Source organism: Ciconia boyciana, chromosome 1 (assembly GCF_034638445.1).
Source record: "Ciconia boyciana chromosome 1, ASM3463844v1, whole genome shotgun sequence".
NCBI classification, from domain to species: Eukaryota; Metazoa; Chordata; class Aves; order Ciconiiformes; family Ciconiidae; genus Ciconia; species Ciconia boyciana.
In genome coordinates, this window is record NC_132934.1 from 72617303 (window position 1) to 72641539 (window position 24237).

General features: G+C 37.9%; 1 protein-coding gene across 1 annotated transcript in view; it reads left to right on the plus strand.

Moving 5' to 3' along the window:
- Positions 1-24237, plus strand: part of PIK3C2G (phosphatidylinositol-4-phosphate 3-kinase catalytic subunit type 2 gamma) — a 252077-nt gene that overhangs the window by 162806 nt on the left and 65034 nt on the right. The window contains exons 22-27 of the mRNA XM_072849919.1: positions 2062-2242; positions 3618-3725; positions 7377-7469; positions 9632-9761; positions 11895-12031; positions 15266-15435. Coding sequence (XP_072706020.1) covers positions 2062-2242; positions 3618-3725; positions 7377-7469; positions 9632-9761; positions 11895-12031; positions 15266-15435 — 819 coding nt within the window. The remainder of the gene's footprint in view (positions 1-2061; positions 2243-3617; positions 3726-7376; positions 7470-9631; positions 9762-11894; positions 12032-15265; positions 15436-24237) is intronic.

Consider the following 24237-nt stretch of genomic DNA (forward strand, 5'->3'; position numbering starts at 1 on the left):
GCTAGTAATGCTTTTGTTTAAAAAATAATTACCAAGCCTGTTCCTGACTTGCTGTTGAAGTGGACAGAGTATGTTTTTGTTTTAAATCACCTTGTTTGCCTGCAACTGAGCTAAAAGGCCACTGCAGAGTGTGATTCAGTACCCTAAATTTAGGATATTTTACACAGTATAGGGCATCTGAGACATCTGCATGGGAGTGGCACACATGAGTTATTGCCTCTAGTGAACCCATGTCCTTCCAAGGCAGCAGCTGGAGGCCAAACAGGATTTCCTAGGATATCTAAAATGGCATGAGGTATCTACTATTAAGCAAATGAATCCCATCCTGTGGAATCTTGGACTTACTGTGCTTGAAATCTGGGAGAATTAGTTTATCCACCACCATATATGCATGTGCTTTCAGCCTTCTTCAGTTTGTGAAGGATTCAGGATAAGAATACAGCTGTCTCTGTGTGCTGGGGTTTGCCTTCCACCAGGCACTGCAACAACAATTTGTATTTCTTTCCAATCCAAAAAGTAATTATTTGTTTTTACTAGTCTACAGAAAGAAATGTCATTTCAGTCTCGTCCAGAGAGTGCTGATGATAAACTTCTCGTATCTCTTAGCTTTCATGTCTAGGCATTTCTGATAGAAACACCACACATTCTTTTAAGATTTTCAGTACTTATAAACCCTTAGATGTTCAGAGGTTTTGTGTAACTGGAAAGGCTTTTCAGAAACCAGTAGGTGATATTATTCTGCATTGAATTATACAAGAAAAGAGGACCTAGAAGGATCATTGCCTTATGAAAGATGACAAGAATCCGTCATTTCCAAAAGATGCACGGGCTGCGGTAGCAATGTTGTAATGCCTTATATATGATTTGAAGGAGTTGAAGTGTCTATAGTAATTACAATTTTTTACCTTTAAATATCAGTGCTTGATATATATCTTGTTCTTGCTTTTTGTTATGTGACATAATAATATATGATGTGCCTTGAAAGTCAACAGCTTCTCTGATTTCTGTCCTGTGAAAACTAGCATTATTTGTTAGGTTTGAGTAACTTCATCAGGTAAGGGAAACTGCATTAAGATTCAGTCATTTATAAGGAATTTAAGGTTTGAGATGTTCTTAGGGATGAAGTTGTGGGGAGGAAAGTTCAGACAAAAGCAAAGAACAGTTCATCAGTCCTTCAGGCAAAGGGAAAACCCAGGCAATGGGCAGGATTTTAGTAGCAATATAAAGCTGGTGATTACATCTACACTTACAAAAATAAATCAAATGTATACAAAATCTCTGGGCCACATAAGGAAAAGGTTTCCCAGTGATCAATTCAATTAACTAAAAAAACCCTGTAAACTCCACAGCTTTCCTGGCCCAAATGAATGTGTAATTAGAGAAGACTGCATGGTAAACAGGAGGGGGGTGGAAGTATGTTTTGTTTTATTTCTGACTTTTATGTTGGTAATAACTCCAGTTCCAAAGCTTTTATAAACTTCAGTAGAACTAAGAGCTGAGTTTTTGCTCTAGACCAACACTTACCAGTAAAGAAAGGAAAAAAGTGGGCTCATTTCACTCTTTTAGCAGTATAGCCAATTTCAGAAATGTCTCCTCAACTTAAAATAGTGAAAGTTTCTAGAACTGATGATATGTCTGAGACTAAAATGGTCTTTAAATGCACCTCCTAGCTGAAAGATGTGCTTGATTGTGCAAGTGTACTGGCAGGAGAAAAAAAAAAAATAGATGTAGGGGTATATATTAAGACTGAACTTCAAAAAAACCAACTTATATTCACTTTGTAAACTTTTCTTGCAGAAATAAGAAGCAATACAGGCACTGCACTATGTATGACAATAAGAAATGGCAGGTTCACATTGATTCAATACACTAGGAATCTCATTAGTTATCAAATGGGAGTTGAGTACTGCCAACAAATAAACAACATTTTTTTTCATTCTTTGCTGCCCAAAGTCACCAAATATAGATTAGTGTGGAGTGCATTTATTGTTCCTGCTAGAGGTAGTATAAAATAAAAGTCAGTTTTAGATACACAGATGTTTTTTCCCCTCCTTCCTTCAGGCTGTTGAAGAACGCACAGAATGAAGTTCGTTTCAAAATCTGGTATCAGAAACTACTGGCTGCTCTCCAATTCTGTGCTGGAAAAACCCTGAACAATGAGTTTTCTAAGGAGGGGAAACTTATCAGAATTCTGGAAGACATTGCCAAAAAAGTAAAAGCTGCCGGTGACCCAAAAAGAAAGGTTTGTTAAAAAATGCCTCCCCTTCTATCTAAGTTTCTTCAGGTAATTTTATTTTTTCTAAGGTATTACCTCTTTTCTATAATGCCCTTTACATAAATAAACCCAAGATTTCAGTAAAATTTGTAAAATTTTGTGCTGCTCTGAAAACAAGTAAAACACATGTATTTAAGGGGACAACACTCATCACTGTTACTCTTGAGGTCAGCAGATCTTTTAAGCCATTTAAATTCCTTCATCAGTGGTTTCTCAACCAGACTTGAAGGTGACTTGAAGACTTGAACAGAAATAATGACAGCAAAGCTGACTGACATTTTACTGAAAGGAACGCTCACATTCAGCACCTCATCCCAAAATATTTGACTCCTGTAGAACTGCAGTGTTTCTTGAAAACTTTGCTAAGAGTTGTCCTTGACAGGCTGAACATCCTCATTTCTTAGCAAAGCCAATCAGAGTGGACTGTACTTAATATCTCAAATATAGCATTCAGCAATTAATACTGTACGCATATATGCAGAGGTGCGTTCCTGGCAGTAGAAGGCTTGCAGTCTTCTTCTGCCATGGGTGCAGCTTTTATATTGCGTAGGTACATTTCCAGTTCAAAACTGTTCATTTTTCAAGACAGTTGTTGTTACTTACCTGATGTGTAAAACTGCTTCTCGCTGAGATCTCAGCAAGACAGACCAGAAAGCCAAATAAAAATATACCTGCCACTGCTGGTTATCATGGAAGTTATCATGAATTCTTTTTGCCTTGTTAAGGATTCAAAGATTTTTCAAAGGCGTTTTCAGAAAACTCTCAGTGTTGCTACTGAGAGCAGCAAAACAAACATGGAAATAAAAAGACAAAAATATTTGCAGAGAGAAAAATCCATGTAAAAAGAAATAGTAGTGATACATTATACATTACTGATGCATAATTCAGATTTTAGAGATTAATCTCAAGGCTGCAGTTACTGTGATGCTGAGAAACTCCCAAAACTTGCAGTTAACACACCTACAGTTAGGAGAGGGAGATCACAGTGTTGGGACAACAAGCAACTAATTGTGAAGTTGTCCAGCAAGGCAAAAAAGACATGAGATGCAGCAGAGCAGGTGCAAGGCTAATCAGCCACTAATGAAGGGTATTGAATCTGAACCTACGTGACAGCATGAACTGGTAGTGCATCTAGGCAGAAAAAGCATGAATATGGAGTAAAATCACAGTTCTTATTTTTAATAACTGCACCTCAGTGCGACCTCATTAGCTGTTATAAACTTACATGGATGCTACTAGCTCCAGAAATTGTACTGCTTGTTTAAAATATAGAAAGACAGTCAATGGCTTAAAAGCTGCTTCTATGTTCTTTCTTGTTGCCATAATGATTTACATGTTGCAGGAGGTGTTAAAGGTGGAACTCAACAGACTTCAGCAGTTCTTCCAGGAGGTAAAGGTTTGTCGGCTTCCCCTGAATCCTGCGCTTGTTGTCCAAGGCATAGAGGCAGACGTAAGTCTAGGTCATGCTATGGATTATGGTTTTGGGTTTTGTTTTTTGGTTGGGGGTTTATTTTTTTTTTAGTATAAAGGAGGAGAGGGAGTGAATGGCTGCATTGACTGGGAAATAATCTTACTGGTATTAAGCATGAGTCATCTGGTAAACTGACATCTAGCCTAACTCCCTTTAAACTGGGGGCCTTTGTTGGAGGCAGAGGTGAAGCAGATCATCCTGATGAGCAGATCATCCTGAGTGCCATCACACGGCATGTAGAGGATAACCAAGGGATAAAGCCCAGCAAGCATGGGTTCAGGAAAGGCAGGTCCTACTTAACTGACCTGATCTCCTTCTACAACAAGGTGACCCGCCTAGTGGATGAGGGAAAGGCTGTGGATGTTGTCTACCTGGACTTTAGTAAAGCCTTTGACACTGTTTCCCACAGCATTCTCCTGGAGAAACTGGCTACTCATGGCTTGGACGGGTGTACTCTTCACTGGGTAAAGAACTGGCTGGATGGCCGGGCCCAAAGAGTGGTGGTGAATGGAGTTTACTCCAGTTGGCGGCCGGTCACAAGCGGTGTTCCCCAGGACTCTGTGCTGGGGCCAGTTCTGTTTAATATCTTTATCAGTTATCTGGATGAAGGGATCAAGTGCACCCTCAGTAAGTTTGCAGATGACACCAAGTTGTGTGGGAGTGTTGATCTGCTTGAGGGTAGGAAGGCTCTACAGAGGGACCTGGACAGGCTGGATCGATGGGCTGGGGACAATTGTATGAGGTTTAACAAGGCCAAGTGCAAGGTCCTGCACTTGGGCCACAGCAACCCCATGCAATGCTACAGGCTTGGGGAAGAGTGGCTGGAAAGCTGCCCGGTGGAAAGGGACCTGGGCATGTTGGTTGACAGGCGCCTGAATATGAGCCAGCAGTGTGCCCAGGTGGCCAAGAAAGCCAATGGCATCCTGGCTTGTATCAAAAATAGTGTGGCCAGCAGGACTAGGGAAGTGATCGTCCCCCTGTACTCAGCACTGGTGAGGCCACACCTCGAATACTGTGTTCAGTTTTGGGCCCCTCACTACAAGAGAGACATTGAGGTGCTGGAGTGTGTCCAGAGAAGGGCAACGAAGCTGGTGAAGGGTCTAGAGCAGAAGTCTGATGAGGAGCGGCTGAGGGAACTGGGGTTGTTTAGCCTGGAGAAAAGGAGGCTGAGGGGAGACCTTATTGCTCTCTACAACTACCTGAAAGGAGGTTGTAGAGAGGTGGGGGTCGGTCTCTTCTCCCAGGTAACAAGTGATAGGACAAGAGGAAATGGCCTCAAGTTGCGCCAGGGGAGGTTTAGACTGGATATGAGGAAATTTTACTTCACTGAAAGGGTGGGCAAGCGTTGGAACAGGCTGCCCAGGGAAGTGGTTGAGTTGCCATCCCTGGAAGTATTTAAAAGACGTTTGGATGAGGTGCTTAGGGACATGGTGTAGTGGTGGTCTTGGTAGTGTTAGGTTAACGGTTGGACTAGATGATCTTAAAGGTCTTTTCCAACCTATACGATTCTGTGATTCTGTGAAGGGGACTGCTGAAGTGGGTGTTGCGTGCATATCTCACCTTGCACAGCAGCAGCAACAGAGATTTCAAACTCTGAGCAGCCTGCTCCCAGCTCAGCTGCCCTGCCATGGTGTTGGGATTGGTAAGGGCACCTGGCTTCCCTGAATCTGAGACCTAGTTACCATCCTGCCCAGGTAGCTCTTGGTGGCAGGTTTTTTCCCATCTAAGACTCTCCCCTGTCACGTATGGGACCAGCTAAAAGTCTAGAGCTAGCTCTCTTTTTGCTGAGGTGAGACTAGGCACGTGACTGAGAACTGCTAAAATATTAAATATTCACAGTAACTTACCTGTGCCTATGACCCCTGTTAAAAATGACTTAAGAATAAAGGAAACAGCAATGCTTTTTAGTGTTACTTGACTTTACTTTGACTACAATATTAAGACTCAGTTATTCATTGTGTAGAAATGTTTTCATAAACAATATTATGCCAGGAATAAGCTGTTCCATCTCTGGAGAAGGAAAAGGTATCCAGCAGCAAGAGAAAACAAACCTGAACACCCACATACATACTGGTTATAGCTGCCTAATTACAGCAATTTGTGCTCTATTTTTGTTCTCTGGCTCATTATCCACAGTGGACCTGATTCTAAGAGGTGCTGATCCCTTCAATTGCCTTTGACCTGTGATTCTCCAAGTAATTGCTATTCAGCCTTGATCTCACTGAGAACAGAGGTCTTCCAGCACCCCAGAGGCTTGGGCCCATTGTGTATGATATAAGTCCAAAGAATTTGAAGCCTGCTGCTTCTCACTGCTTTCAAGCGTTTTGGAAATAATGGCTAATGGAAAGGTATCTCACCATACAGTCATGCTATTTATACTGCACCAGCTTGGCTGGACAGATACAAAATGTTTAAATATAAGTATCTGAAGAGAGATTTTTTTTTCATTTTTCTTATATCATTATAGGCCATTATCTTGCTATAAATATATGCAGCTTCTTGATTGAACTGTATGTCAGTATAATCATGCAAATTAGAATTTTTAAGTGCTTATAATTACCTAAATTTAATTCATTTTGGTATCATCTATTGATTTTACTAGTAGCAAGCACTGCTCCCAGCTCCATCAGTAATCCATTATCTCACAGTAACCTTTCAAGCACTTATTGAGACATTTCAGTTGGCAAAATTCCATAGGGGGTCAGTATTTCATCATCAATAATAGCTATTGCACGTTGCAGAGGTATGATGTGGCTAAGACAATATTTGAATGCTTGCACCATGCTTCGAGATGTTTAGATGAAAAGCAAGAGACAGCTGTGTCTAGTAGTGTTTTTGTTCAAATTAGCCACCCTTGCACTCCACCCAGTAAGGACAGCAGTAACTCCTGTGGGGTGCTCGTTATTTCTAGAAACCAGGCCATTAATTTACCATTGTCTTTGGTTGTTTTTTTCAGTGGGTGTGTCCCCCCCCCTTTTTTTTTTTTAATGATGATAATAATACCTCCCTAAGTCACACAGGATTTGCAGTGCTTGCCTCATTAATGCTTTTTGAAGCCCTTTGAGGTCTTCAGGTGTAAGGAGCTGTAGGGCATGAGAAGTCAGAGTTTATGTTTAATTAAGATAAATTCCACATAAAATAGATGGTGATTTTCAGAATTTCCTGTATTCTCAGCCAGAGTGAGGTCACCAAAGAAATTACCAGGTTCTTTGCTTCCATAAAGACTGTATGATTGAGCAATTTTTTTTGCTGAAAATAATAGGAACAAAGGCTTTTCAGTGCTTTACGGATTCTCATTAGATCAGTTTTATGTACTTTGTCCACTCAGTCCCAGCCAAAGTTTATTGTTAATAGACCTGGGTAAAAATGAAAAACAATTAGTACAGAAAATATTATCCATTCATATAATCTGATTATTGAGTGAAACAAATTGTCTGGGAAAAAGAATTTCTCATTTTCCTGACCCAATTAAACAATCAATAATATCAAGAATTATTTATTTTTGCTATCTGTATTTGTTATCAGTGAGCAATACTTAAAGATGTTACCTTTTTCAGAGGTATTGTATTAGCCTGATGTTTTGTATATGTGACACTGTTTTTGTTCTCTCTCCTCTCTTTTTCCCTGAAGTCATGTTCATATTTTACGTCCAATGCTGTTCCATTAAAAATCTCCTTCATCAATGCAAATGCTCCAAGTGGAAACATCAGTGTTATTTTTAAGGTATGTTCTTCCTCTAATCTTTAGTTCCTTTTGTATGGAAAATGTTCATTCGAAATTCACCTAATTTGTATTTTAAACCTGAAGCCTGAGAATGTTTGATTTGTTTCTCCTGTTCACTTTTCCCAATTATTTTTGACACTAGAACTTTTAATGGAATATGCTAAGGCAATGCACTGAAGTATCAACTTTTTGATCGGTAGAGAATCAAACGACTTCTTGCAATTTTTTTTCTTAGTGGAGACAACCAGGCTAAAATATGAAGTTTATATTTTAAACCTAGTTTATTTATCACACTGGAGTCAGAGGGCAAGTCTCAGAGAAGGGATAGTTCAGAATGACTGAATCCAGTAGCCTTGTCCATATGTCTCTAACAAATCAAAATACTGGAGTGTTAGAGACCGCATTTGCTACACAGAACTAATTCTGCCTGTCTACCAGCATGGGGGAATGGGCTGAGGAGAGGGAGGTGGAGGGAACAGCAGAGGAGGTCTGTCTCTTTGGAGTACTTGGAGGAACTGACTCTGAAAGTAAACTCCAGTTTATTTTCCAGTTGTCACCTTCAAAGTTTTGGAGTTCAGGACAATGCTGTGCCCATCCGCAAAAGGCAATACATGCAATCTAAAGTTACTTTCAAAAGAGTAAATGTCTTCCGTAACAGTTGATACTGTTTTCAGAGAACACTGAAGTTCATAAAATCGCTGATGGATACAAAATGGTCAGCATTGCCAAAAACATTATTCCTAGATCTTTTGCAACATGATGTTCTAAACCAGAAGCCTAAAAATTGATTAAAAAAAATATTTCTAGGCTGTCTTGAATTAAATTGATCTTTAGAGCAGCTGTGATTCTCAGGAATAGAAGTACATTAGGGGGAGGCTAGCAACGTTAAGTTTTTCTGAACATTTAGAAAGCTGGTTCTTATGCTATTTCATCTGAGAATCAGTGTTAAATAGACAGGTTCCTACTTACTTGAGCAACTTCAGCAAATGCCTGCGCATGTGGCATTTAAACATTTGTGCTGATTTTACCTAGACGGTATTTTCCCTGCTCAGTAACGTTCAACAAGCAACCACTTGTCCAGTTGCTGTAGAAGTATAGCTGACATCACCTTCACCTGTCAGCAAACCATTGTGTAAAGGATCTTTTACTTGTACTATAGTTCCATTGTTTGTTCATGATGGATAATGCATACATAAAATGATAAGCACTGATATCATACTAAATTGTCTACTGACTCTATATGTGAGGGAAGGAGGGGAGATAAGTGGAGCGAACACAATTTTTCTCGGTTTAGAGGTACTAAGAAGAATTAATTGGAGTTAAGATTACCTTTAAATAAAAGAAAAATGTGTTTTGGTTTTTTTTTTTAAATAGTCTTCTATTTAAAGAAATGTCTTCTGAAGTACTCATTTCATAGCATCAAATGTCTGTAGATTGGAATGCTTATATAAAAAAAATGTAATAAAAGAATAAAGCACTTAAAAATACCGGTAAAAGTCACACGTATTTTAGATGAGGTGGGGAGGAGGAAACAAAAAAAGCAGGGCTTTTGTTTTCACGGGCCATTTACCCAGCCATGGTTGAAGATAATCTGTTCATTACCTCTTGTGGCTACAATTAAAGCCCCATTTCACTAAGATGGTTGTTTGACTGACTCCATGGGGAGAGCAGTCAACACTGCATCACTGTTTGAAACTGAATGTGAATCATGTCATGGATAAAATATAAACTCATGATAAAATGCCCCTTCAGCCTGCTGCAAATACCAAGTTGTGAAGCTTAATATTAGAGAAATGCTGTCATTTGTGAAAAGGGATCTAGCATTAGGTAGACTTTAAAATGTAACTAAATTAGGATCCTACCTCTGGATTAAATTTTCAAACTAATAATTATATAGGAATAATAAGTAGAAAGGCTGCAGTTAATCAGGGAGCATTTGTGACCATCTCAGTGGCTGCCAAAACTGTTTCTGCCTATGTGTGCCATTTACTCTTTCCTCTTCTGACACAGAAAGATAAGTAGTAACTTTGAAGAAAAACAAGAGGGATTTACTGTAAAATGAATGTAGCTATTTTGGTGAGGGAAAAAATTCAAATTAAATAGGAAGTTATTTCTCTCTGGTACTGAAGGAGAAACCTGGATTTCTTGTGCAATTTTCACAGATAGGTGATGATCTACGTCAAGATATGTTGGTTCTGCAAATTATTCGAGTGATGGACAGCATTTGGCTCCAAGAGGGACTGGATATGCAAATGATCATTTATAGGTGTTTATCTACAGGAAAAGGACAAGGTCAGTTTTACATTATGAAAGCTACTTGTATTACATTATTCATATCTCACGTAAACAGCAGTATACAAAAATCTTCCCTTTAACTTTGATTTTCATGGGTGTCTTATTTATCTTCCCCCTTAAAGAAAAAAAAAATGCTCAGAATTTCTGTTACTCAGGCCGTAAATTTTATACTTGCCTACTCCTGAATGTTCATTTTATTTATTCATTCTGCCTCTCCAGAATATGTACAACCAAACTTATTGAATTTTGTAGCAACTTAGGCTAGAATTTTCCAAAAGCCTCAACACCATCAGCTTGCACCAGATTCTTAGAAGTAACTTCACACATCAAAAAGAGAGCTTTGGAGACAATTGGCCATAGCTACTAAAGCTTTAATCCGGTGTGATCCTGCATAGATGCTTAAATGAACCTAGATGCATGTGGCTACAGAAAGTACCTGTAGAGAAGTGATGACAGCTTCGCAGTGTTGATTTTGAAATATTACTCTTGTGATTTATGCTGCTTAGGGCAGGCCTGACTCATCTGAAAGCTTTATTTCTCTCTTTTATGGTTGTTATAGCAGAGCTGTAGCAGGGATACCAATTGCTTGCTAAAGAAATTTACTGACAGCAATAAGCTTACTATTTTTTACTGTCTCTCCAAATCTTTTACTGAAAATAATCCTTGAACAAATAGAAGACTGATGTATCCAGATTACCTGCTGTACAAAAACTATCAAAAAAAAAAAAATCATTGCTTTCTGAGCCACAAAGAGGAAATGAGAGAGGATGAATGATATGAAGGAGCTAGGAGAAAGTATAGATGAGTTCACACAGATGGCGGGTGGTTAAGGTGACCTGAAAAAGACTCCTCCCTTCTTTGTAGGGGTGGGAGTCAAAGCTTGAAGGCTTCTGCTTCAAAGGCAAATAATACAAGTATTCCATTTCTGAACATAATATTATAGTCTCTGTCATATACTAACACTTAATTTGATTTTTGCCAAGAAAGATACAGGGATCATCTGCAAATAATATTCTCTGCCTCACAGTCTCTTCCTTTCAGCACCATAGCAGCAGAAAACCTCTCGGTGTCTGACAGATTCTCTTCACAATGTCTTTCCTTATGAGCTATAGAAGTGTTAATATACTTGATTTACATCAATTAAATGTAATCAGTTAATGATTAAGGATAAAAGGACCAAGTGACATGCCAGTGGCCAATACAGGACATACGCTAAAGTAGCCTCGTGCACCCAGGTCTTCCAAGTCCGAGGCTAACAACTTGCTCCATGGTCCGTCTTTTCTACACAAGGGAGACAAGAGATGATAATTTCATAGTCATGGAACCACAGAAATCACCTTTCATAGAAATGTGAAAAGCAGATAAAGCATTGGTAGGATCCCACTTTGCAGGCATGGTATAGTAGAGGAACCTGTCACCAATTGAAATTGTTAGAGGAAGCCCTTCCTGTAATGCAGAGTTGTTGGAGGACGTGCAAGGGGACCACACACAGGGACAGGGACAGAAGGCTGGCCAGCCAGGTCTCAGTTCCAAAAAAGGAATTAAGTGCATGCAGTAGAGGCAGAGGATTCAAGTGAAGCATTGCAAAATGCTTGGCTTCTCTCTGCACTTCAAAGTCCCAGTTTATGTCATCTTGGATCAGGCTAATTTCTGCACTATCAAGTATCCTTTCTCCCAGCTGTGATCAGCATCACATACTGCAGAAAAATTTGTGTAGCGTTCTTGACAATAAACACATATAAACTAACATTATATTTCATAGTAAATATCTGATCCTATTTTTTATAGATTTTTGGTTTTTGTGTACATATTCTACCCACTTTGAGTCTTGTTAAATTGTTGGCCTTGTTGGTACTTTGAGGCAGTTATTTCCACAATATTGTTATTGGTGTTTTTAATCTCGTTTGCAGAATTGCCACTTTTTACTAAGTGTCCTTTGTTTTTTGTGTCCAAAGAGAAAGAGAAGAACAACCCTGACCTATATTTTCTATTGCATTCATGATTTTACAAGCTTTTAGGCATGTATTTTTTCTGCATGGAATGATCCAACAATAGGCAATATGCATTGATGGTCTTCATCTCTTTTTAAAGTTGAAGGTTTTTCATGTGAACTCTTTTCTATCTGATTAGGATTGGTACAGATGGTGCCAGATGCTACCACACTAGCGAAGATCCACAGGGAGTCTGGTCTGATAGGACCATTGAAAGAAAACACAATTAAAAAATGGTTCCGTCATCACCATCCTCTGGAATCAAGTTACCAAGAGGTAACATCATAATGAAACTTATTATACATTTCATGTTTTACCATGGGATAAAAAAAAACAAATCACAGTAAGCAGCAAAAACAAATGACTCAGACACAAGACAAACAAGTCACATGCATAGAAGCCAGGGAATTGACTTAAATGCCACTCTCTTTCTAAGGAGATATTGCTCTGGATCAGGTGCATTGTAATACATTTTCTATAAAAATGTATCATAGAGATGTTTTGAAGTTTAGTGGTAAAGTGCAGAGAAGCTGAAGTAGAAATTAAGTATTGAACTCAAAAACATTTAGTCTGGGTAGATTTTCTGTATTTGGAAATTACCATGTCAATACCCACAGTTTTAGAAAGCTGTTTTATCAAAACTACCTAGTCATATGATACATAAGATCATGCTTTTCATATCACATTGTGGGACCCCATGTAATGCATCTGATTTTATGAAACTAGACTTTATGCATGAGCCAAAAAATTGGAAATTTTATTTATAGAAGCAGAGGTTTCCCAAGGAACTCTTTCTATTCATTCTTTGTTGTCTGAGCATGTTCTGAGGCCCATGAAAAACCTTTTAATGTTTGTGTTGCTGGGACAATTTTTAGAACCCTACTCCATGCCCACAGTAGATTAGTAGGCAAAATTTTAAATTTAAAGGGGAGCTTTGAGTGTTTACCACTCTGAAAATAAAGTGCTTTTATAACAGTTTATTAGTAGATGTATAGCATAAATATGTTTGATAAACTTTAGTAATTTTGTAATTATTCCATAGGCATTTGTTCATCCACATTTTCAGTAAGAGCACTTGAATTCCTAGTATATCATCTTGATTCAATTAAACAGGAACGATCTGTATAGAATTTTTTTTTTACAAGTTTGTATGTTTACAGTGTTATGGTAGAAGTGCAGCCAACATTTGAATTGAAAAGTGAGATACTATTAGTTATTGATTGAAAACCTGATTTCTTGCTGCTCCTGCTATTTGTAAAAAGTACCATTAATGTGGAATATTCTAAAACCAATTTCTACCCATTTTCTTTCAATTTTTTAAACATATAAAATACAGTCAGATCTGATTGCATAGGGCACGCATAAAATTACTACTCTACATTCACCTTGCACTTGCTGGTGAATGAACGTTTCTCTTTTTTTCCTTAATAATTTTTTACTCACACAATACTGTTTCTAAGGTGCTCAAAAATTCATGCAGAATAAGCTTTAATATCCTCAATTTACAGTTGGGTGAACAAAATCACAGAAAGCTTAGGTGTTTTATCTAAGGTCATCGAAGTAAGTACTACAGGTAGACATAAAATTCAGCAAACTCTTGTGCTGTGGCCTAAGCCTTCCACAGTGCTTTCATCCATATCAGCCATTGCAGGTGGCACCCTGCATCTACAGGGAAATCCTCAATGCCTAAATAATGATTTACCTTGGCTAATGTAGGTTTTGTCCAAAAACATAATGATCACAGATTAGGATTGTTTTGGTTTCTATATAAATGAATCACATTGTGATTGAGATTCATGGGAGATTAAGACTTCTGAATAAGAACTGCATTTTCAGTTCTTAAACTATAGTAGGTGAGATTAAAAAAAGACAAAAGCTATTCCTTATGCTTTGAGGTAGAAGAGTATCATCATTTCAATCAGGAATAACTCTCCCCTGAGAGAGGACACTGAATTGTGTGTTGTGAAAGAGGTTGGGCAGATTCTTCTACTCGCGGTTTTTAAATACTTCACACTGAAGTTAGCAGAAAATTTGGAATCCACCTATGAGTGTCTGGTGAGCAGATAATTAGCTTGTACATTTTCCTACATCCACCATGGGCACATTTTTGGCAAAGAGCAATGCCACAATATAATATCGTGAAGAGATTGATGAGACAGATCTGAATGAGCTAGTCTACTTACATGAAGCAGACTAACCGTGAAAGTATGCATCTCCACCATGTAAAAGAGCATCAGAGGAGCAGGTTATATTAAACACAACTGCTGGACTGGTTTTTGCTTTACTCACTCTTTTGGGTCTCTCTGCATGACACTAGGTTTGATCCCATAGTCTATTCAGACTCGCAGATGCTATGAGCAGAAAATGATTTAGGTTTTCTTTGTTTCAGTTCATTTCTGTAAAATGGGGTTTAATTCTTTGGGCTGAAATATTGTGAGACTTGATTAATTAGGATCTGAGAAAGGCAATTGAGTTCTGGAGAAAAAAGACCCATGTAAGTACAGAACAGTACAGTGGGTGTAAAATAACCTTTCTTTACAAAGCAAATGGTTAAATTCGTGGATTTCCAACTAATTTCCAAACAATTATTTTTACAATACACATGCAGGCTATTGAACAGAAAACGTCAGCTTCCTGCCAAGAAGCTTGCTTTACTTAGGTACGTTTCACCTTAGAAATTTTCCATAGAATTCCAAGTATCTGTAAAACACAAGGTGAAAACCTCATGCATAAAATTGTTTTTGCATTGTGTCGTGGTTTAACCCCAGCCGGCAACTAAGTACCACACAGCCGCTTGCTCACTCCCCATGAGTGGGATGGGGGAGAAAATCAGAAGGGTAAGAGTGAGAAATCTCGTGGGTTGAGATAAAGACAGTTTAATAGGTAAAGCAAAAGCTGCACATGCAAGCAGAGCAAACCAAGGAATTCATTCACTACTTCCCATCAGCAGGCAGGTGTTCAGCCATCTCCAGGAAAGCAGGGCTCCATCACACATAACAGTTACACCCAACGACTGATGCCCAGCCACTCCCCGAGCAGCAATCGCTACCCCCCGGCCAACTCCCCCCAGTTTATATACTGAGCATGATGTCTTATGGTGTGGAATAGCCCCTTGGCCAGTTTGGATCAACTATCTTGGCTTCCCCTCCCAGTTTCTTGTGCACCTGGGAGAGCATGGGAAGCTGAAAAGTCCTTGACTAGTGTAAACATTACTTAGCAACAACTAAAACACCAGTGTGCTATCAATATTATTCTCATGCTAAATCCAAAACACAGCACTATATTAGCTATAAGGAAGAAAATTAACTATCCCAGCTGAAACCAGGACACATTGTAGCTTTGAAATTTGTGTATTACTTGTTTGAGTACCATTCCTACAAACACCTGTCTGTTAAAATTTTAGCAACATGCATAGCATTTGTAGAACTACAACTTTTGGTTTTCTTATTAGCGTCACAAACAAATACATCTGTGTATATTTCCAGTAAGTGCTTTTGTTTTACTAACTAGGCAATAAGGAATTTCTTTTATTCCTGCGCTGGCTGGTGTGTTGTTACCTTCATTCTGGGAGTCTGTGATCGACACAGTGACAACATAATGCTGACAAAAGCTGGACACATGTTCCACATAGATTTTGGAAGATTTTTAGGTCACGCACAGACATTTGGAAGCATAAGAAGGTTAGTATCTATAGTAACGCACATATTAAACTTTAAAGCAGTGTTCTGAAATTTCACAGTCTTATCAACACCCATGGAAAAAATAGAAATGAGATCATGCTTTTTTCCTTTCTGAATTTTCCAAAACAGCATCTTTTCATTGTTCACAAAACCTCTAAAAAATTAGGAATGACTGGAAAAGGAATTAAAATTAGATGTTGGAGATCCCCTTTCAGTCTAAAAAAAAATCTAAATCCTTGTTTGGTCAGAGATTTGAATGATGCAGTTCAGTAATAACCAGAACAGTAGACTGGCCTATGCCAAAAGAATTCTGATGTCTATTGTTTTTTTTTTCTAATAAAGGAGCATTCCTATAATGGATCCAAAACCGTAGATGTATCTAATTGACCACTGTCTTCCCGTATTCAGAGAAGAAACCAAATTTTCCAAACAGACAGGGAGAATAATTATATTATGCCTCTGTGGGTAAAATTGCAAACTTTTTCATTATCTTTTGAAGCTTTACATCTAACCACACTGAACTGAGGGGCTGTTTTGCAAATGTCTGATTTTACCTAAACAAGACTTCGATTTTTCTGTTTGTATCTATCTGTGATGTAACTATCCCATGATAAAGATAAGTAAAATAGTGTGATCACATTTTCTAGTTCCTAATGTGAACATACTATGGAGGAATGAATTGACATGGAATAAGAATAGATAGGATAATGCCAGTATGTGCAAAACGCAAAGAAGCTGTTATAGCAGAGTAGAGAATGGATAAATGATCCCCAATACTGACAAGATGAGGAGGGGGTGTGTGTCTTTCCTCCATGTTTCATAATAATTTCCAGAACTAGTCCCAGAATGAAGGTTGAGGTAATTGTTCCTTTTTTATCTTTTTGGGGTTTTTTTTAAGCTGGCCTTTGACTATTCTAGACTATCTCAGTGTGTTAGACAGAAATAACAGCGTGGGAGTATTGATATGAGGGAAGCTGATGGGGCTAATAAGTACTTCTAAGCCAGGCAGTCAAAAGATTTAGTTGCAGTGCTCAGAATTATCATCAATCATTCAAGATATGCTCCCTTAATCCTACTTATTTGCTGTGGAAAGAATAAAGCAGAACAGAGTAATAAAAAAAGATACTCATGCACACTCTGAGTCAAGTGCTGCATCCCTCTCTCCAGCAAACATCCCTTTCAAGCCTAACATGAATTTCCGTGAGCAGTAATTTTACATGAGCAGGGAATTATCTAGTTTGAACAACAGGACAAAGCAAATATAGGGAGGGACACAACAACCAAATTTAAACAGAAATCGTGTAATAGCAATCATAAAAATAGATGTTCATTTTACTGTTTTACAACTCAGTCATACTACACCTTATAAAGTCTAAGAAAATGACTTAAAATATAGTCACTTCCATAAACAGCAGCCATTTTTTCCTGTTTCTCCATGCAGTATATTGCTTTTAAACTATAAAATAAAATAATACATTTTAGGACCTCCATTCATGGAGAGCCCTCGTGGTACTTTAGTAAAACTAGGACTCACACTTAACAGTAGGTTTTGAACATCATGGGACAATGGTTGTCTTCCTCATACCTACATGCAACTGAGCAGATACAATATTAATGACTATAGTTCTCATGAGCTGTATGCACCTTCATGAAATGTAACATATTATTTGTAAGACAGGAACACAAGGATATCACATTTCTACATCCCATACATTTCAAGCTCTTTCAAAATTTGAAACCCTCAGTGCCATTTGTATCTACTCATTCCCACAAGGCAAGTCCTGAAATAGGTGTAGCCTCTGGTTTCTTTAACAGCTCTTTATATTAGATTTTTATTTGAGTTCTTATTAGATTTCTATTTGAGTTCTTTACACCCCAAACAATATCATACCCCTAAAATAATATTGATAAAACAGCAGCACAATACTTTCAAATCTTTAGTATTATTAGTGCTGACCATTAGGGTTTTGTACAGTAGATGCTATCCACATACTTGTGAAGTTCTATAGGTGGCTTTAAAGAATGAAAAGTATCTGACACAAATCCCTATACATGCAACTGGTCTTTACATACATTACACAAACAATTTTTTTTTTTAAATGGAATCTATGCAAATGAATGAAGGCTTATAGAAAAGGAATTCATGTCTGAACTGTTTAAAAAAGTAATTCCTTTCAGAATTTAGGAACATAACTTGCTTGCCACAGCTGTCCATTTTCGGTTCTCAAGGTGTGCTTTTTGCCATTAACAAACTCTTATTCCTCACAAACCTTCATGAGGATACGTACTCTCCAGTATTCTGCATATGGAGCATTTCTTCTGATGTAAATAAAGTGAAAGGCATACATGGCAGCTTTGAGAATTGCACACTGTCATGCATGAGCTGCAGGTCTTTCTATCAAATCCAATATGAGTCTTCAGAGAACCCTTTGAAGCTGATATGACTCATGCAGTCATGCTCACTTTTGTATTCATGATTGTATAACACCCCAACAATGAAGGAGTTAACTTTTCTAATTCCTGCCCTCATCTTTAAATGGTGTCCAATAAATCTGCTCAGTTTTGAGTCCAAGGCACAAATCAGTAGCTCAGCTCTTAATGATTTCAGAGGGAAGAGGAATGAGGAACTTTCTGTCTTTTCCAGTTCCATGTACCTTCATAGTGCAGCAAATATGTTAAATAGTATTAATAACCTGTCTTTACTTGGGTCTAGGAAGTTATGTTTCAGAAGTGTTGGAAAGAGACATACGATGTATCTAACCAATGGCATAATAACAGAGCTTGGCAGGAGAATTATTTCCAAAGTCCTCTGGAGAACTCTCCTACTGAACCATGAGATTTCATTATCTTTTTTTCTTTTTTTTTTTTTAAATCATACTGGATGACACATTTTGTTAGTAGTAATAAAATACTCCTCCTTTCATTCTCTAATCCAGCCACCACATTTGACCCTACATTCCCCTAAAGCAGTGAATTCTGCAGGTACACTTCAAACCGTATGAAGAAATGTTTCTCATTTAATTTCATATAACCATCCTATTCTTTATCTACTGAGTATTCTGTGGCAATCATCTTAGACCCACTGTGACTGAAATAGGTGTAATATTATCCAGGTAATCCTACAGGACTAGGTCAGTCATCAAATAGTATGGAAGAAGGTGTCTGGCCCATGGTTGTACCTGCCATGCTTTCTTTGCTTTTGTTTTCTTCTTTTCAGTTCTGACCAGTTCCTTTTAAACATTTCTTCTTTGGTGAATTAAGCAATAAGAGATTTATTTAAATCCTGTGCTGAACTAATCCTAACTTCAGCAATCTCATCCTCTCCACTACTAGTCACTTCCAATATTGTCGTCTATATTTTTTCAGTCAATGAGGTCTAGTCGGAAACGTGATGGCAAGTTATGGAGTAGTGCAGCTCATGACACACTGTATATTCACCTTTTGATAACCTAGGTGTCCTTTATTTTTTTTAAATACCCAGTCATTCTGATTATTTACAATGCTCACTGGCCTTTCTTTTCCCTGTTGTGAATCACAGAGACCCTCTTGTCTCTTTGCCAAACTAATCCCACGTCTTGGTGTGGTTTTCCCAGAAGTTAAATCTGCTAAGATGGTTTTCTTCTACAAAGTTAATTACTAGAGGCAGCCTAACTATTCCATTGGGAAATTCAATTTTTTTGAAAGAAGTTTCAAAAATATGGGAAAATTATGTTTCCCACACTTTTTTCCTTTGTCATCGCTTTCCTATACTGAAAAGCACTTAAGAAAGTCTGAGCATGTAGAAAAGTAGAAGTGTCTCTTTTTATTTTGAAAGTAACAGATTTCCTTTTTAGTGTTAATAACCTAAAATGAGTGTTACTGTCTCACTGGAAGTGTTTATTTGAAAAAAATGCATTCTTTTCAGGTACTTCTTTCTAAAACAGAAAAGTTGGTCTACAGTCAGGGAAAAATAAGTTGTATCTACATTCTTTGACTACATTGTATCTACATGTGTTCCATCTTTTTCCTAAAAATAGGAAAAAGTGGGAAAGGAGGAAGATAGCAATTTGAGAATTTCACATTTTACTTTTTTCTTTTTGCCTTTTAAAAATTTTATTTAAGGTATTCATCAAAAGAAGAGTCTAAAACTTGAAAGTAAAAACTTAAAGTGTAATCACTTTTCATTTTCTAAATTCGTGCATGAAAACTGTTGGACTAACCTGTATTACCTGCTGAAAGATTTCATTAGGAATTTTCAGTATGCCTATTTATTAATTCATTTTCTGCAGTTTAAATTTATTTTTCTGACATGATCAGTCTGGAGCTATTAGTTTATGTGAACTGGTAACTCCTAATTCTTTGCCACAATCCACTTTCAGCACTTCCTGCATGCCACCCTCCAAAAATGTCTCACTGAAAACCTGGAAAGATTTAATTTCATGACTTAAAGCACCTTAGTAGTCCCAATGATCTTAATAAGATTATACAGATGTTTAAAGATAGTCATACACATAAGTCTTTGCATAAAGACTGAAAGGTGAAATATGCATAAAGACTTAAAGGTGAAACAATGTCACCTCCAAGGTGACAAGGCCTAAAGGGGCTTGAATTCATGAGGCAAGAAGTCCATCACTTCTGAAAGTCAGGTGTCTCAAATTGCCCCAAATTAAACACCAAAAGCACAGGTCAAGTCTGAGAACATATGAGCAGCACAAGTCAAATCGGAGAACATATGAGCAGCACAAGTTGCAGTCGTGAGTTTCAGATGCATTTCTGTTATCATTGTCTGTCTTGAAGAGTAGGTGTTTATTGTTGCTGTTTTGATGCTTTCTCTAATTATTGAGCCTGGATAGTAGTTTGCCCTTTACCATTGGTTATTTATTTTCAGTAACAGCCTCTTGTGGAGGGCATTCAACTAAAGCTTTTTGAAAACAGAGTAAATTATGTTCACTGTCCACTTTATATCCTTAATTTTTTTGGTTATCCTTTTCAAGGAACCCAGACAGTTAAGGGAGGCACTGTTTTTCTCATTCAGTGTCTGTACAGATTTGACCCTACCCAGTTTTGTTCATCCAAGTGCATTGTTCTTCTGCTGAACTGAGTTCCCTGGAACCCAGTTCTCGTCTGCCACAACTCTCAGTATCCTTCTTGGGTTTTCATTCAGTTCAAGTATGGCATAAACTGCTTTTCTATCTTTGGGAACAGACACTTTCTTGAAGAAGGTATCACGTATTCTAGTTAACAGTTATCTGGGCTAGAGAAATTGTTTGAAGCCTTCAGAGCCACTAATGGAATTCCTTCTGCTTTGGGAGATTTACTGCACGTGAGTTATTTAAGTGACTCCCTATCAACTTCCTGCTTCAGAGATTTCTTCCTGCCCTTTCCCCTTCCCTCCTTCTTTCTGTTAGGGACCCCTGATTTTTTGTAGAATGTGACTCTAGAGACAGGAACTTTAACAATAAAACAGAAATAAAAGGGGAAAAAGACATCACGTTCACTGTCCATTTTGATTATATTATTTTATTTATTATCCTTTTCAAAGTATAATTGTTTACAGAGACATATATTTTCTCTTTCCTGTTCCCATCAGAAACATTTTATTGTATCATCTCTTTCTCCAAAAGTTTTCTATATGTACCTTTTTATGTTCGGGGGAGCTGTTCTCACACACAGTCAAGTATACATCAAGCACTTTTAAATTAATCTCTGTTGCTTGGTCTTGGTATCTTTTTCTGCTTGTTCTGCACCCTACACCTTTGTCCTTCATCCTTAACTGAAAAGCATACTGATATATTTAATTCATGTAGGATTTCATCGGCTGCCCTAAGGAATTTCTGTGCAATTCAACTTCTTCATCACTGGTTTATTCCTCTATTTTACCTGGTGATATACAAAACTTCTGCAACAATCTACTACTGTGTTTTCCAAATAGCCATCTCATACTGAAAAGACCTGTTAGCTGAATATTTGGTAGGTATGGGATATAAGCCCACTTGTTCTATTTATTTTAAGGCAACTTTTAGGTCTGAGTTTTAAAATCTTGTTTTCAGTACTGAGAGTCAGTCAGAACACAAAAAGCAGTTGTCCAACAATCTCTATTAACAAGAGGAATTGCTCCAATCTCCTTGTGAATTAACTCTCAAGTGTTTTATCAATAGGGTTAGTAATAAACTCCTAACAAACCTGGAAAATGTGATAGTCTTAGAAAATGGTATAAGGCATCAGGAATGCTGTACTGAGCACTTTTAAATATAGGTATTGAATGTGAAGTATAGAAAGGATTTAAATCCACCTTGACATTGTTATGCAGTCTGGTTGCTGGTGACTCTGAATGCAGACTGCTTTCTATGTATCTATCTGAATATAGGATCCTAACTCAGCTCAGAAGGTGCCTGAGCTGGACACAGTAGTGCTTTTTAACTAGTCAATCTAAGATGCACATGGTTGCAACAGGACAATGTTTGAAACTATTGAAGACATGTATGTTCTTAAAGCAGACATGTATGTTCCTACATCTTCTTTCAGGGAGGATCTTTTTTGATTCTTCCAAAATACACAAGCAGCTGACCGTACAAAGTGGTTGAAATTTTGTGACAGAAGTGAATAAATTCTGTGGTCAGACTGCAAAATAACTAGTGATCACAGCAGAGACTAAGGCAATGCAGCCATAGTGAAAACCATCAAGAGATGCCTCGAAGTAGTTTCTGCTTTCCCATCAAGAGTCTATTGCCAATTTTCTTGTTACAAGGTAAGGTTCCGGATGAGTCCCTGTTGCAATACACACTGCAAATACTAGGTCTACACTAAGAACTGTAACTATGTCTAACCTCAGCTGTAAACATTTGTGTTAGCTATACTGTCACTTAGCATAGTAATCCTATGGGACCAGGTGTAATCAAATCTCCATGATTTACAAACTCACTAACTTCAATTGGCCCACAATGAAAGGGATTTTAGTTAAGTCACATTCCCTTGCACTTTGCACAGGCAAAGGGGCACAAATAAATAGTTACTATGGCTCAGTTTATATGGGGAAACTAGATGTTAACAGAATGATCAATCAGAGCCCTTAGCTTAGGTGAGGATTATAGCTTGTTTTCTACCATATCCGTTAAGCATGATTAAATCTCAGTGTAACCAATTCAATTGCTGACAGAAATAGATAAATCTTTCAGAATAGGTCAGTCCAATGTGTGAAATATTTCTATTACTACTGATCAAACTAGCAGGTATGTCCAACACAGTGGTTTTACTGGAAAGTTAACATTAAGGCTCTGATAGTGAAAAATACTGACAATAGCAAAGCTGATATACACATAAGAAGAACTAACTTAATGAATAAATAAGACCATAGTGTTTTAAGAACTGTCCTGTTACCTAAGGAATTCAGGAGATTCTTTCTAGCTTGACATTTCTGCCTCTAAAGATAGATGTTAATATAAAAATAATGTGGGTAAAACTGTAATCAGAAATGAGATTTCAAATTTATAGTTAGAAAACTTTTTATGCAGTAGATATCTCAAACAGCAGCAGAAATGGCAGAAAATAGAGTTAAAACCATGTTATCTGGTATAGAGTTGACTTCTGGTCATTTGGTTGAAGAATGTAGGTCAAAAATATTAGATGCATGTTTTGAATGTCCAGGCCATGTAGTTTACCTGAGCCAAGGATGCTCAGGGCATTCAGGAATCTTTCTGTGTAAGTATTAAGGGGATAAGGTCAACACTAAATTCAGAGTAGTTTATCCAGGGCTATGTACAGTTGAATCTTGATAACCTCTCCAGGCAACCTGTTTCAATACTTAAATTATCCTCATAGTGAAGGGTTTTTTTCTTATGGTCAGTCAGAACCTCAGCTGTTTCAATTTTCTCTCTTATTCTTGCCTGAATCCATCTGTTTCATAACCTCCTGTAGATACTAGAAGGTTGCTGTTTGGTCTCCTGAAAACCTCCTCTCCTGAGTAAACAAGGCCACCTTCCTCAGCCTCTCTTTATAGGCAAGTGCTCTAGCCCTCAAACATCTTGGTGGCCGTCTGCTGAACTTACTCCAGTTTAGTGACATCTTTCTTGTTTTGGCAGGGTATGGACTAACAAGTGCTAAGTAAAGGCATCTACTGGCTGCTCTCCCATGAATTCAGCCCAGAATGCTGTTAGACTTCATCACTTCCAGGGCTCATATTTGGCCCACCACTGGCTCATGCTCAGCTCCCTGCCCACCACCTGGGGGGGCCTTGTCCGTGAAGACTGAGGCAAAGAAGGCAATGAGTACCTCAGCGTTGTCTGTACTCCCATGCCACTAAATCACCAGGTCCACATTTTCTATGTCCATCCTTTTACTAATGATGTATCAGTAGAACTTCTTCTTGTGCTTCATGTCCACCACCAGTTTTAACTCTAGTTGAGCTTTGGCTTTCCTAACACCGTTTCTGTGTGCCCAGGCAGAGTTTCTATATTCCTCCTTTATAGCCAGTCCTTACTTCCACTTCCTATATATGTTCTTTTTGCCTTGAAGCTTAGTCACAAGTTCCCTGTTTGGGCAAGCGACTCTCTATCTGTCTGTTACTGGAAATAAAAGCTATTAAAAATACTGAGAGTAAATCATCAGGATAAATAAATTCTGGTTTTTTGGAAAGCTGTTTCAAGTTTGCTAATTCACTTCTATTCCTTTTTATAGCATTGTAATTACTATATGGCAATTGAAATTTAGACTGTCATTTTATTTAGACATGGATGGATATACGTCAGGTCTGGGTGATTTGAGGAATAGAGTCTCAGCAAGAGGCAGTTTACACTTTCCAGGAGCAGACACATATCTGTGGAACTG